Raw genomic sequence first — 14,308 nt, 5'->3', positions numbered from 1 at the left:
GGTATGAAAAATTATTTCTCTAACTTCAAGTCACCCCTGCATCCCCTCTTTCTCCATTCCTCCCCCTCACTAGTCATGCCAGCTTTTCGTTCTCACCTAGCAAACAGCTAACAATGGCATTACTTTTTTGCATATCTTTCATTCATTTGTTCTATATCTCTCGTTTCCCTTTCCCGTGACTTTCAGCGTGAACAGGGTCTCGACACGAAACGTCACCCATTCCTTGTCTCCAGAGATGCTGCCTGTCCCGCTGAGTTACTCCAGCTTTTTGTGTCTATCGTTAGTCCAAACCAGCATCTGCAGTTCCTTCCAACACCATATATCTGTCCAAATGTCTTAAACTTAATGACATTGTTCCTATAACTAGGTGACCACAAATTCACACTATACTCTCAACTTTTACTAAAGACTTGTACAGCTGCTTCATGATGTCCCAATTATGGTACTGGATACCCTTCCCAATGAAGGCAAGCACGTCAAATGTTTTCTTCACCACATTGTCCACCCAAGAGTTTTAAATCGTATATGATTTTTCTATTGTATTTTAATGATCAAAGTGTAATTTGACAATTAATGAGCTTATTATATATTGATCTAATAACATTAAAATCGGTTTCTAGTTTGCTGAGAACAGAACTCTTACCTGTTTCAAGGCGTTGATCTTGCTTTCCAGGTGATGTATATCCTGCAGCTGATTCAGATTCTCTGTGTCTTTCACAGCCATTGCATTATGTAATTCAGTAATGATGTCCTGTAATTCCTGATTTTTTTGTTCTTTATCAACTACCTATAATAATCAGAAACAAATCAGTATAAAACAAAATCACTTGTCCTCACATTTTCACCGAGTATCCGGCTTGGATAGAGTGGATGTGGAGAGGATGTTTCCACCAGTGGGGGAGTCTAGGACTAGAGGTCATAGCCTCAGAATTCAAGGACGTTCCTTTAGGAAGGAGATGAGGAGGAATTTCTGTAGTCAGAGGGTGGGGAATCTGTGGAATTCTTTGCCACTGGAGGCTGTGGAGGCTATCAATGGATATTTTTAAGGCAGAGATAGATTCTTGATTAATACGGGTGTCAGGGATTATGGGCAGAAGGCAGGAGAACGGGGTTAGGAAGGAGAGATAGATCAGCCATGATTGAATGACGGAGTAGACTCAGTGGGCTGAATGGCCTAATTCTGCTCCTATCACTTGGGACCTTATGATCTTATGAGTACTGTCAATGTTTTCTGTTTAGGGAACAGGAAATATAATGGCGGAATTAGTCTGTTTTTTATTTGCATTAACCTTTTGGATCTGACATTTGCTCTTTTTTTCCCTCTGGTTTATTTAACAGCTTTTTGATCGGCCAGAGAGCTCAAAATTTTACTTCCTGGCTTCTTCCATCTAGAAATGTATCCAGCTTGCAGTTGAAAGATCGCGACATTAAATGTCTTTCACGTGTTCAATTGCTGTGTTTTGGGTCCGATCTAGTTCATCTCATTGAAATTGGTCTGTTGGCCATTCTTCAGTTGAATAATTTTACCGTGGAGTGGTTTCTATTCTTTTCCATAACTAAATCTTATGATATTACCAATGTTATTTTCGAGATGTTCCACCACATAAAAAGCTCAATGACATTCAAGATTCCATTGGCACCTCATCAACTACAACAGCCATCCATCTCATCCAACTATGTGTGTCTTCTACAAAAGGTACTGCAGTATGGGGAATACTAAGCTTCCCCATAGTATTTCCATGCCCACGATCTCTACCACAGATGGTCAAGCACAATAGGGATTTGAGATTATTATTCATCCTCTTCAAGTAGCACTTCATCCTGATTTAGAAATATATTGCCATTCCGTCACTGGGTCTAAGTCCTGCAACATTCTCCGCAGTTCACTAGGCTATCACCACCCTCTTAAAGACACTTACGGATTGGCATTAATTGCTTCTCTCACCAATGACAACCGACAAAGTGAATAAATAAATGAAGTAATTCGGCCTGGCTCATTTCCCTGGAGTATTGGACTTCCCACCTTTTTTTGTCATTCTTCATTCTAATCATCAGTAGCAACTCTATTATCACATCAAGGTCTCTCTCAAGTCATGGATCCACGTGTTGTCTCTCAATGCAGAACAAAGTTATGCGGGAAATAACAAAACCCCAATCGTATATCTTATTTATTCTGGCTGTACTGAAAATGCCTCCAAACCATTCAGCCATTTTAATTGTGTAGGAAAAAACTGCAGGTGCTGGTTTTCATCAAAGATAGACACAAAATGCTGGAGTAACACAGCGGGTCAGGCAGTATTTCTGGAGAAAAGGAACAGAAGTCTTGAAATGATACCCATTCCTTTTCTCCAGAGATGGTGCCTGGCCTGCTGAGATGCTCCAGCATTTTGTGTCTATCTTCAGCCATTTTAAATGTTGTGTCAGATAATCCAACCCACTGTCAACCTTGGCATTGTGATATACCCAATTCTCCTCAATGAAGTTCTGGTTTCCATTACTAGTGTTAGTTTAAATTAGCAGTAGCGTCTTTTGCCTTGCTGCTCAAATGGAGTTCTCAAGGATTCCACAGGTAAGGATGAACTTCCACGGATTTCCCAGATCTTAAAATGGAAAATCTGCCCAGAAACCAATGGGGCGACGTTAATATAAAAGAGAGACCAGCTCCCTAGACCAACGCAATTGCAGTACAGGTACTCCCTGAGTTACAAATTACCCGATTTACAGAAATCCAAATTTATGCAGATTCTCCCACACATTTTAAAACCATTTTTCAAGCAAGTAACAATAATAAAATGATTCACAGTATTCATTAATGACCGGACAGTGTATATTCTATCAGTTTAATTATAGGTGGTATTGGGGCAACTATTCAACAAAATTTAAGGGTTATAGCAAGTGTATGTAGAGCAATACAATATTGATGGCTAATGAAACCCGATGATTCTGACTTGATGGGAAATTGGCTACGGACATGACATAGTCTAGGGACTGCCAGTGGTCTTTTTTTTTTAATTGGCTAGTTTACTCTTAATGATTTTAATAGAATTTTAGTATTCTGTTATTTTTAGCTGGTAAATGTAAAGGATTTTTTTTTGTGGTTTCACACACACATTGTTATTGAATGTGCTTGTCAAAGGTATTGACAAGCATTCAGTGACAGCGACCACGCTCACATCTTTTATGGCCAATGAGTCAAAGGAGGGCAGGGCTTTTTTAGCTCTCAAATAAATTCTGTGAACACAACAGAGCACTGGTGCCAAAACAGCTAGATAGAGCACAAAAAGGGGGAGTGGGGTTTCTAGTGAACTGCAGAACTGCATCATATCCATGCGAGAAGAAACAGCGTGGCACAAGGTCAGATTAGTTTAGTCTCGTTTAGTTTAGCGATATAGTGCGGTTACAGGCCTTTCGGCCCACCGAGTCCATGACGACCAGCGATCCCCGTACACTGGCACTATCCTCCACACACACGAAGGACAATTTTTACCAAAGCCAATTAACCTACAAATCTGGGGTGTGGGAGGAAACCCGGAGAAAACCCACGCAGGTCATGAGGAGAACTTACAAACTCCGTAAAGACAGCACCCGTAGTCAGGATCGAACCTGAGTCTCTGGCGCTGTAAGGCAGCAACTCTACCGCTGCGTCAACGTGCCGCCCCAGGTGATCCACAATATTTGGGGCTGCAACATTGTTTTAGACCTCAGCTGGAGCTCAAGTCGAATCATGGACTTGAGCCTAACAGAATTCTGCAGGGAAATGAGAGTTCCTAAAAGGAATCAAATGTACAATATCCCTCATTTCCAAGTAGGCACCTTGTAACTTATTGTTCAGAAGTAAATATTGTTCAGCTGGATGATTGACGCCACATAAAAGCATCATAATAGCTGCCAAGAAAGAAAGCACAGATGTGCATGATGTGTTCCTTGTCATGACACAGCAGTTACACATTAAGAAAATGAAACCATTTGCAATTCTCAAAAGCAGCTACATTATGTGAAATGAGCCTGCAGGATGTGGAGGGTGAAGACAATGACATCCAGCACATGGAGAATTCTGAAATCAGTCATAACCCTGCAGCTCTATCCTGTTTCTTTTGTGTATCCATGAGAAAAGCAATAACTACTTCCGCCAACAAACAGGATATCAATCATCTATTTAATAAAAACAGAGCTGGAATCTGACTGTATTGCCGATTTCTCATGCGACAGCCAATAAGAACCAGAGTACCATTGACCGTAACTGCAAGAAACAATGCTGCACCAGTTGCAGCAGTTCATTCTACATTTTCTCAGAAGATATTCTGCAACTTTATCGTTGACTGTCTAGAGAATCAAAATTTCTTCATTGCATACTCTTCAAAGAACAGCAGACTTGTCGTTCTTTGCCTATGGTTGACAAAGATTAATATATTATTTTGATTTCTTTAATAGGAAAATAATTTCTTCATTTTGGGAGCTGTGAAAACATATTAACCACAAAGAGTCATAGAGTCAAACAGCATGGAAACTGGCCCAGCTTGCCCACACCAACCAACATGTCCCATATGCACTTGCTTGCGTTTGATCCATATCCCTCTAAACCTGTCCTTACCATGTACCGCTTCTTAAATGTTGCGATAACACCTGTCTCAACTACCTCCTCCAGCAGCTCGTTCCATACACCCACCACCCTTGGCGTGAGAAAGTTACCCCTCAGCTTCCTATTCAATCTTTCCCCCTTCGCCTTAAACCTATGCCCTTGATTTCCCCGCTGTGGGGCAGAGACTATGTGCTTCCACTCAATCAATTCCTTTCATGATTTTGTACACATCTGGGTTTCCTTCTTGTATTTGCCTGTACAATTGATTAAAATTCAGATTTATTTTCAGTTCTGTTTAATTATAAAACTAGAATCAAATTACCTTGGAAGCATCCCCCATTGAGCTCAAGTAAATGATCAAACTTAAGCCGTAATAGCGTGAACTATTACTGAAATACCCAAACTAACTTTCATTGTTGGATGGGTGCTAGACATTCATTGAACCTTAATCCCATTTCTTCACATTACTGTCTTGGGAATATAACTGCTTAAAAGCAAAGTACCATTTTCTATACACAATTTATAAAGTGCTTTATGGGGAACCTTGAAATGGGATGAATCCGTTACACTACTAACTGACTAAAAGGGTAGACTTAAAAAAATACGGATACCATTTCAATGTTCTTTTTCTCCTTTCGATAATTGTAGGTTTCTCTAACTAGTTACTCAAAATTAGTTATTTACATAAGTACTATGCAGCATTTCTTGTTTTTTTAATTCAGATATTCAATTTATCCTTCGTTCCAATTTGTCGTTCTAAGATACGAGCTTGAAGCGTGATAAAAAAGAAAGTGCATCTCAGTGAAGCATTTTTATTATAGACACATGTAAAAGTTATGCAAAGTGTCCATGATTTAGATATTACTAGATATCGTTTTTACCAGGTAATAAATGACACAAATTTAGTTAATCAATATGGGATAAGCTTTTTTTCTGTCAGTACACAAACTGTTTAATAGATTCTTCTTTGTTCACTTATTCTTTACATTATTACTAAATTATTTGTTGGATCAAGATCATCAGACAAATATTTTTAAATGTTTGCGTTTTAGTAAGTAAGGCATGAATGAGGTTCCCACATTTCCTAATGGATGGCTCTTTCACTCACAACACTGCTGGCTGTTGTGTAGGAAGGTCCTCCAGATGCTGGTTTAAACCGAAGATAGACACAAAATGCTGGAGTAACTCAGCGGGACATCTCTGGAGAGAAGCAATGGGTGATGTTTCGGGATGAGACCCTTCTTCAGACTCCATTTACTCTGTTCCCCTGTTTTTAAGGTCTGACCCTTGATTAGCTTTAAAGCTAAGACTGGCTGAATTTGAATTGGTCTTGATAATACAATGCCAATGTTTTTCACACCAGAACATTTCATTCAACACAAAACTTGTTTACTGCTTGTTCTGAGGTTTTGATTTTCAATAATGGCCTCCTCCTGCACCTATTGTCTATTGTCTATAATAATCAGCTGACAGATTTTTCAGTGGCTAATTTCATCAGCTCTGTCTTCCACATCTTTCGAAAAGAGCGCATTAACAGAGATGTGTGAAAAGGATAACTTTGCTCAAAATACTGCAACCACTTGCTAGAATTAAGACTTCTAAACTGAGTGAATTCTTTAAATTCAAGTAGAACTATAATTCCAGGCCAGAGAGCGGCTTGACTTGCAAAAGAAACAATGGTCAGAAGCCTGTATGATTTAGATCAATAAAATAAGGTGCTGCAAACCTTAGAACTATCACCAACCTATTCATAGACCACTCTTGTATTGAGGCTATGTACTGTACTATTAAACTTAGCACCAACATGAAAAGCCAAATGCTGTCAGCCTGTGTGATTGAATGAATGATAAACTAGCTTATCTTGCTTAAAAAAACATTTTCATTTGTCTATGTATTCAATTCTTCACCCATTTGATCATATTCTCTGCTTTGTTCTACCCTCATCAACAATCCGATTGGACTCTGACTCTCTGATGAACTTTAATGGACCACATTCTTGTTATCAGTGTAATAATTAAATGGTGAAAGCTATTTTGTCTATTCTATTCTTTGCCTATCTGTTTTACCCAGGTTATGCACGTTATTCAATCTTGAATTATAGATTTTAAGAGTTTCCCTGCAAGGGAAAACTGGAATAACTGGCATTTTCTGCTGTGCATTCTCGAGGTATTCCATTGGGTATTTTAGCCTCGGGATATCATTTGATTTTTGAAGATTGCGATTTTTTCCTATTCACTTAGTGTGGTTGACAAAGTCAACATTTAATACCCATCCCTAATTACTCTCAAATTGAATGGTTTGTTATGTGATTCAGAAGGCATTTAAAAGTCAAACATCTGTTGGGTAAGAACATTAGTAAAATGGTTGTTTTTGAATGATAATTCAGTAATTTCATGGACTTTGTTACTGATACTTATATCAGTCTTTATTCTATAATTATTAAATTAGCTAACTTCAAAATGTCCAGTTGCGCTCTTGGATTTTAAATGATCATTCCAGGCATTTTAGATGATCATTCCAGGCATTTGGATTGCTAGCCCAGCAATTTAACCATAATACTACCACTTGCCTAGTCTTTGCTCTGCTACCTCCTTTCTGATCTTTATCACAGATGCCATGGTTAACACCATTGTGGCAATGAATTCCACAGATTCACCACTCTCTGACTAAAGAAATTCCTCCTCATCTCTTTTCTAAAGGTATGTCCTTTTATTCTGAGGCTATGGCCTCTGGTCCTAGACTCCCCCACTAGTGGAAACATCCTCTCCACATTCACTATATCCAGGCCTTTCACTACTCGGTAAGTTCAATAATGAGGCCCCCCTCATCCTTCTAAACTCCAGTGAGTATAGGCCCAGTGCCTTCAAATACTCATCATATGTTACACCAATCAGTCCTGGAATCATTCTTGTAATCCCCCTCTGGACCCTCTCCAATGCCAGCACATCTTTCCTCAGATATGGGGCCCCAAAACTGCTCAGAATACTCCAAATGCAATTTGACCAGTCATCTAATTTAAAAAAAAATCATTCTGCTCACATTTATTGCTCTTATTTAATCATGTTTTCTTTCATCCACCTTCTTTATTTAATTTGTCTTTACGTTAATTGTTCTAACAAATCCTAGTTCAGACTCTTCCCCATTCCTTCACAATTCTTCAGTCAGATTGGATCGATACCTGTCCATTTCATTCTGGTTCTCAATTTCTGGTAGAGAGCAATTTTTTATTTCGGCTCTCGAAAGGAGTTTGGAGTACAAATTCCCACAAAGGGTTTGCAGTTATAATAATTAGCTCACATTGTTCATTTAATATTCTGAGTAAAATACAGACCATGGAATAGATAATAATGTGAAGAAAAATAAATTTCCTTGAGTTAAGAAGGGATCTGGATCAAATTAGCCTGATTCAGATACTGTTATAATCTTTTCCAATTTCCCTTTATGCAATGTAACTGGAATTGTGACATATTTCATGATTTTCTTATGTACTGTCAGTCCTGGATTTAACTTTGCTAAACTGTGGTTTCATTTTAATCATGTCTATTCTCCGCTGAATTCTAATCTTTATGTATTATAGGTATAAATCTAATTTGTACTCTATCCATCTCATATTTAATGGTTTCCCCACTGTAGAGTTAATTCTAATTGCTAATTTTCTGTGCAGTTAATCATAACCTTTTCCATATCCATGACTTCTATATCCTTTTTTTTTCTAATTTCATACTGATTCAAACTATATTGATGTCACCATTTTCAAATTGTACCTCTTGACATTTATTTGAGTCTCACTAAGGATAATGAAAGCCATCAATATTATTGCCAAAAACAATAACAGCAACAAAAAAAACTTAATTAGCAAAACAACAAATCATTTCTCCAGGGTGTTACCAAACAATAATTGACACTAAATTAGATAATAAGATATTACGGCTTCAACTCTTGAGGGTTCCCCGTTTGATTATTTCAGTGTATCTACATGTCTTAGCCCTTTAGGAAATGTGCTGTGAATCAAATTTCCCAAACAGATAATGAACTTTTAAAGTTAACATACACGTTTTAATAATTTCAAAGAAATGCAATGTAAAAAGATTAAGCTAAAAAATACACACAAAAAGAGACTGCACTGAATTCCTGGAACTCAGTTTATTTGTATCCATCTTCTTTAGCTTACTTCAAATAGAAATGGAAATGTGCATAATCTTCATTGATAATGTTGTATTTCAGATGACAAAGGGGTAGATTAGTTCAGGAACACAAATCTTCATAAAATCATTTAAAATTTATGAAAAAAAGCAGTAATTCAACCCCTGGCAGATGTATAGGACAGACAAAAGCTATCCAACCCTATCCCACCTAAAGAAAGTATTCAGATGGGATGCACTCCCAGCGGGTGCTAGACTGGGGGCTGGCGCGAACGATGACAGGTCCAGTGGTCGAGCGAGGAGGACATTCGGTGAGCGAGGAGGACCATTGACGAGATAGGAGGACCGTCGGTGAGCGAGGAGGACCACCAGCAAGCCATCGTCCCCTTGAGTGCCAGTACCGGGTCAGCTGAGGACAGCCTGCGGGGGTTCTAGCAGTCCGTCAAGGACCCGCCTCTGAGATGAAAGACGGACCCGGCGTTGGGGGGCCACCGAGAACAAAGAGAGACCCAGGGCATGGGGGAGGGTAGGGGGGAAAAGGAAAAGGGACCATCGGAACTGTATTGAACACTTTACAGCACTCTTTACGTGGAGCATGAACCTGCAGACTGATGAACACAGCCCATTTCACTACAGGCTCTAGCTTCCTTCCATCCAATCCACCGTCATGGCACGTTGCATCAGTAGGGCTGGAAGCTTCATCAAGAATGCCTGTAACCCCGAACACTCCTTTTTCTCTCTGCTACCTTCTGGGAGAAGATACGGGAGCTTGAAAGCTCATATGTCCAGTCTTCAGAATAGTTTCTTCCCCATTGCTGTCTGACTCCAGAATCAATCACCTCTTTGACACCCACTTCCAGAGGTGTTGCCATGTTCTCTTACTCTAAACTCTACCTCATTCGATTATTCCCTGATTGTCATGCAAAATCAAAGTGGTACAAAAGAATTCTGCGGTTTTGCACTTGCCGTATTTATTTTTGTATTTATCATTCCTCTTTGCATTTTACTCTGTGAGCTTCATATGATCAGGGAATTTCCACGATGATAAACTAATCTAATCTAATACGATGTCTATAGCCCTGAAGATAACAGCACTTTAAGTACATATCCAAGCTTTGTTCAAATGTGCTCAGGTTTTCAGTCTCAACAATCCTTTGAGGCAATGAATTATAATGGTGGGCCTGATCTCCGATAACGATGAGAAGGCCTACCAGGAGGAGGTGGCTGATCTGGCACTCTGGTGTCAGGACTGCAGCCTCCTCTTAAATGTCACAAAAACGAAGGAGCTGATTGTGGACTTTAGAAGGGCTCAACATCCGAGGACGTACACGCCACTGGAGATAAATGGGATTACTGTGGGTAGGGTGAGCAGCTTTGAATACCTGGGAGTCCACATCACAGAGGATCGGACATGAACAACACACATTGCCGCACTGGTGAGTAAGGTAAGACAGTGCCTTTACCACCTCAGACAGCTGAGGAAATTCAGAGTCTCTCTGAGGATCCTTCAGTGGGGCTACTCTGGGGCTGTAGAAAGCATCTTGTCTAGCAACATCTCAATCTGGTTTGGGAACAGCTCTGCCCAGGACAGGAAGGCTCTGCGGAGAGTAGTGCTTCGGCTGAACGCACCATGGGAACTACACTCGCCCCCCCTGCAGGACATATACATCAGGAGGTGCAGATCCAGAGCCAGCAACATTATGGGGATCCCTACCACCCCAGCAACGGACTGTTCCAGCTGCTACGGTCAGGCCAACGCCTCTGCTGTCACGCTGTGAAAACAGAGAGGATGAGACGGAGTTTTTTCCCACAGGCTATCAGGACTGTTAACTCTTATATCACCAGGGTCTAATTTACTGTATTAATTTATTTTTTGTGTTGTGTCTTTTTTTTAAATTGTTCTATTCTGTTTTGTAGTTTTAGCACAATCCGCAGGCATTGCCACTTTCATTTCACTGCACATCTTGTATGTGTATGTGACAAATAAAGTAGACTTGACTTGACTTAACCCCATCATTCACTGTGTGTAAGTAAAAAAACCTTGTTTCATCTTCTCTCTAATCATTCTATCAGTTACTCTAAATCTATAGCCGTTGCCAACAAAAATAGATTCTTCGTAATTATAGAAAAAAAAATTGTAGGTGTTGAAAGTCTGAAACAAAAATAAAAAATGTTGGATACACTTAGCAGGTTAGGCAGTGAAGAAAGAAACACAGCTATTGCTTCCGGTCAGTTATCTTTTATCAGAATCGGGAAGAATTACAAATCAAACTTGGTTAAAGATGCAGAGATAAAGAATATGTCCTTCCTATTTACCCTACCATTTTCCTATTCAACTGGCTATACCACCTATATATTCCTCCAGTCTAAAGCTCTCCTCCATATTGTCAAATCAGGACCAGTTGTTGTATCATCTCCCAACTTCTTTATCATGACCATATGCTCAGATCTAAATTATTAATATATTTTACAAAAAGCATGGGACCAAGTTCCAAACAAAATCTGGAAATGCTGGTATCACCTCAGCATGTCAAGCAGCTCCAATGGTGAGAGAAACAAAGTCAACGTTCCAGGTCAAGGAGTGGGAAAGTGAGAAAAGAAGCAGAGGGGGAAAGTGGAGAGAACATTCGGAACATCTGCGTTACGATGGAGACCAACACTATTAAGGTAATAATTATATTTGAAAACCAGCAGCGAGAAACAAAAGAGAGAAAAATAAAATGTAAACAGAAAGGTGTAGCCACATCTATGGGGTGAGGGAAGAAAGGGTATTTAACTGACACGGTTAAATTCAGATGAAAATCCAGAAGCCACAATCTGTCAAGATGCAAGATGAAATGGTTTTCCTCTAGATTTACTGGGCATCATTAAAGCAAGGTAAGAGGCTGAAGACAGGGAGATCAAATAAAGAATGGACTGTAGAATTAAAATGTCAGTAGACCTAAACATCATGGTCACCCATGTGAACTGAATGGCGGTGTTCTGCAAAGCAGTCATTCTATCTGGTTTGATTTCTCCAATGTGAAGACGACCACATTCTGAATACAGTGCACTAAATTGTAAGTGTAAATTAATTGCTGCTTCATCTAGTTTTGTTTGGGTATGTACATGTTAAGCAAAAAAAGTTGCGGCATCTCTTGTGGTTGCACAGGGAAGTGCTGTGAGAATGGGGAGGGGTTGGTGGAGATGAGAGAGTGGCCCAGGGAGTTGTGGATGGAATGGTTCCTTTGGCACACTGCAAAGGGAGGAGAGGAAAAGATGTTTGGTGCTGGAATAAGTCCTGTGCTTATTTTAGCTTTCCAATTGCACACCATTACCCTTTCTTTCTACCACTGGGTCAATTTTGGGTTCCATTTGACAATATGCTTACCAGAGCATAACTGGCCTTTAACTTTTTGAGCAACCTGCCACGTGAGACTTTGTCAAAAGACTTTCTAAAATCCATGAGGAATGCATCAAACGCACTGCCAGTGATGGCCTTTCTTACATCCTCCACACAAAAAAATCAGTCATTAGTTGTATTAGATCTCTCCTTAATAAATCCAAAAATTAACTGTCCCCGATTAATTTGTGCCATTCTAAATGAGGATTTACAATTACTTCTTCACTACTGAAGTTAAACCAACTGGTCTTCTTTATCCCTTCCTTTTAAAACATTGGTACAATGTAAGCAGCCCTGGCACCACTCCTATGGTCAGATGGGATTAAAAAATGTAGTTAGAGCCTTCGTGATATCCTGCACGTTTCTTTTATTATCTTAAAAATTGTGTGGTGGTTATTGATCTATTTATTCTCAAAGGTGAAAAACTATTTTATAGTTACTCTATGTATTTTTTGTATGTTTAGTGAATGTATTCATCTCAGTTACAATACTTACATTATTCCATATTTTGTGAATCCTATCAAAATATATTCATTCTGAACCTTACCCACAAGCTTCACCTCCAAACCAGGTTATCGTTTTGGTTATTAGTAGTCCTAAGTCTTTTCTTAGTAATCTCCTACTCTTTTTGTACTTACAAGACATTTTAATTTTCCTTAATTTTCACTTTTCAATCTTTTTTCATACCCTATCTTTCCTTCCCAAATTTCCCTTTTAATTTCACTTCTACGTTTTCAAAACTCTTCAAGGCTCGTGATTCAGCCTTAAAACGTAAACCAAAATCGTTAGAATGTGGGATAACACTTTCCTGTAAAGTAGCTGAATATGCCACCACTCAAATTTACCAAATTCCCAGAACGATCTTTTAAGCCAGATCAAAACAGAAAAGGCAGTTCTTCACATCTTTTTGATTCTGAACAAAACTCTTCAGGTCCAAAATCCCGGACAAAATTAATTGCAGAGTGGAAGGGGGATGAACAAGAGAACAGAGCAGTACAGCCCAAGAAGAGGTCCTTCAGCCCACAATGTCTGTGCCGAACATGGTCAAGACCAACTCTTATCTGCGCGCACATAGTTCATATCCCTCCATTCCCTGCATTTCCATAAACCTATTCAAAAGTCTCTTAAAAGCCGCTATCGCATCTGCTTTGAAAATCCCCCCAAATAGCACCTTCTATGCACTCACTACTCTCTGTTTAAAAAAATTGGCCCTCACTACTCACCATCAAAGCCTTTGGTACTGAGTAAGTCTCAGTTAATATTGGTGAAGTCAAAATCATCCATTAGACATTAAGAACATTAATGTCTCAAACATTAAGACGACCATGTTGTTTTGGCATCTTAGAGTAATATGTCTATATATCCTTTCCTCGATCTCCCGCTTGCCATTGTGGGGTCTATAATACAAGTCCATTAAAGTGCTTGCATCTTTCTCATTTCTGTGTTTTAATCGTATTGCCTCAGTGGATGAGCACTCCAATTTGTCCTCTCTGAGTTCCGCTATGACAGTCTCCCTGATTTGAAGTGCAACTCCTTTACCTCTTTTCTCTCCCTATCGATCACATCTGAAACATCAACACTCTGGAACATGGAGCTGCCAGTTGTGTCCCTCTCACAACCACGTTTTCTCAATGGCCACAACATCAGAGACCCAAGCACCGATCCTGGCTTTAAGTTCTGATTTCCCCACAATATTCCTTGCATTGAAATAAACACATTTCAGCCCATGAGAGTCACCATTTTCCTTTATCTCTCCCTGCCTGCCCTTCTTTTGAGACTTACTGGACCTAACCTGTACCTTCCCATCAGTTCTTCCAATTGCTGACCTACTACTCTAGTCGTTTCCCCCCCCCCCCCCCCCCCCCCCCCCCCCCCCACCGCCCTCTAGTTTAACCCTCCCAAGTAGCACCAGAGAGGATATTGGTCCCCTCCAATATATCTGATGAAAGCATATCACTGAAGTAACTGTGGTGAAATAACAGGAAATGCTGATGAAAGTGGTACACTTATTATTGTATTTCTAAGGGGCTAAATTTCATAGCAGAGACAAATATTTGTTGAGATTAGAATGTGCAATTAACTCACTCATTCTTCGCAGGTCTTAGATGCACATAAAACGACCAAATTATAATTGTATTATTTAGCATTACTAACTGTATATTGTCTTAATGCATACTTGTGTTTTAATTTTGTGTGCAGCGAGCA

At 39.5% G+C, this 14,308-nt stretch overlaps 1 protein-coding gene across 1 annotated transcript in view; it reads right to left on the bottom strand.

The window, feature by feature from the left end:
* pmfbp1 (polyamine modulated factor 1 binding protein 1) overlaps window positions 1-14,308 on the bottom strand; it is a 549,552-nt gene that overhangs the window by 384,408 nt on the left and 150,836 nt on the right. Inside the window, exon 8 of the mRNA XM_078400784.1 lies at window positions 644-787. Within this exon, the coding sequence (XP_078256910.1) occupies window positions 644-787 (144 nt within the window). The remainder of the gene's footprint in view (window positions 1-643; window positions 788-14,308) is intronic.

The sequence above is a fragment of the Rhinoraja longicauda genome, chromosome 6 (genome assembly GCF_053455715.1).
Source record: "Rhinoraja longicauda isolate Sanriku21f chromosome 6, sRhiLon1.1, whole genome shotgun sequence".
NCBI classification, from domain to species: Eukaryota; Metazoa; Chordata; class Chondrichthyes; order Rajiformes; family Arhynchobatidae; genus Rhinoraja; species Rhinoraja longicauda.
This window is presented reverse-complemented; position numbering and strand designations above follow the sequence as displayed.